The sequence below is a fragment of the Penaeus monodon genome, chromosome 30 (assembly GCF_015228065.2).
Source record: "Penaeus monodon isolate SGIC_2016 chromosome 30, NSTDA_Pmon_1, whole genome shotgun sequence".
NCBI classification, from domain to species: domain Eukaryota; kingdom Metazoa; phylum Arthropoda; class Malacostraca; order Decapoda; family Penaeidae; genus Penaeus; species Penaeus monodon.
Genome location: NC_051415.1, coordinates 23,046,497 through 23,046,995, shown reverse-complemented (window position 1 = coordinate 23,046,995; position 499 = coordinate 23,046,497). Strand labels below are relative to the sequence as shown.

Genomic DNA, 499 nt, shown 5'->3' with positions numbered 1-499 from the left:
ATCTATCATAAATTTTAAGTGTTTAATTTTAATTTCCAAACTCCAGAACTTGAAGCATGTGGTGGAGGAGGGGGAGCCAACGCATATACATCAATGGTTCTCTGTTGCCTTCGATCAGTCTATCGGCAGGGTTGTGCACCCCCACCTCCTGCCTGGGACCACAAACTCCTAACAACTCTTATACAACATGGCTATCATCCTCCTAGCAACCAGGAATGTGTTGCCAACATCCTTGCTCATGCATGCAAGGTATCCAGGGTTTGTGTGCGCTCTTGTTCTTTGTGGTGCATGTGATTGTAGCCTTAATAAGAAAGTTGTGTTTTTTGGACATAACTTTGTGGTAGTTTGTGTTGTGACTAATATTTGCATATAGATAATGTAATAATGAATACCTGCTCAATATAATCATGATTTTATTTTATGATGAGAAAAGGGTATATCTAATAATTCTAGAAAAAAGGTTTTAAAATAGCCTCAACCTTATGGACAGACCTGTGAA

General features: G+C 38.7%; 1 protein-coding gene across 1 annotated transcript in view; it reads left to right on the top strand.

The window, feature by feature from the left end:
• LOC119592640 (armadillo repeat-containing protein 8-like) overlaps positions 1-499 on the top strand; it is a gene marked incomplete in the record, with an annotated part of 23,485 nt that overhangs the window by 6,536 nt on the left and 16,450 nt on the right. Inside the window, 1 exon segment of the mRNA XM_037941553.1 lies at positions 47-258. Coding sequence (XP_037797481.1) covers positions 47-258 — 212 coding nt within the window.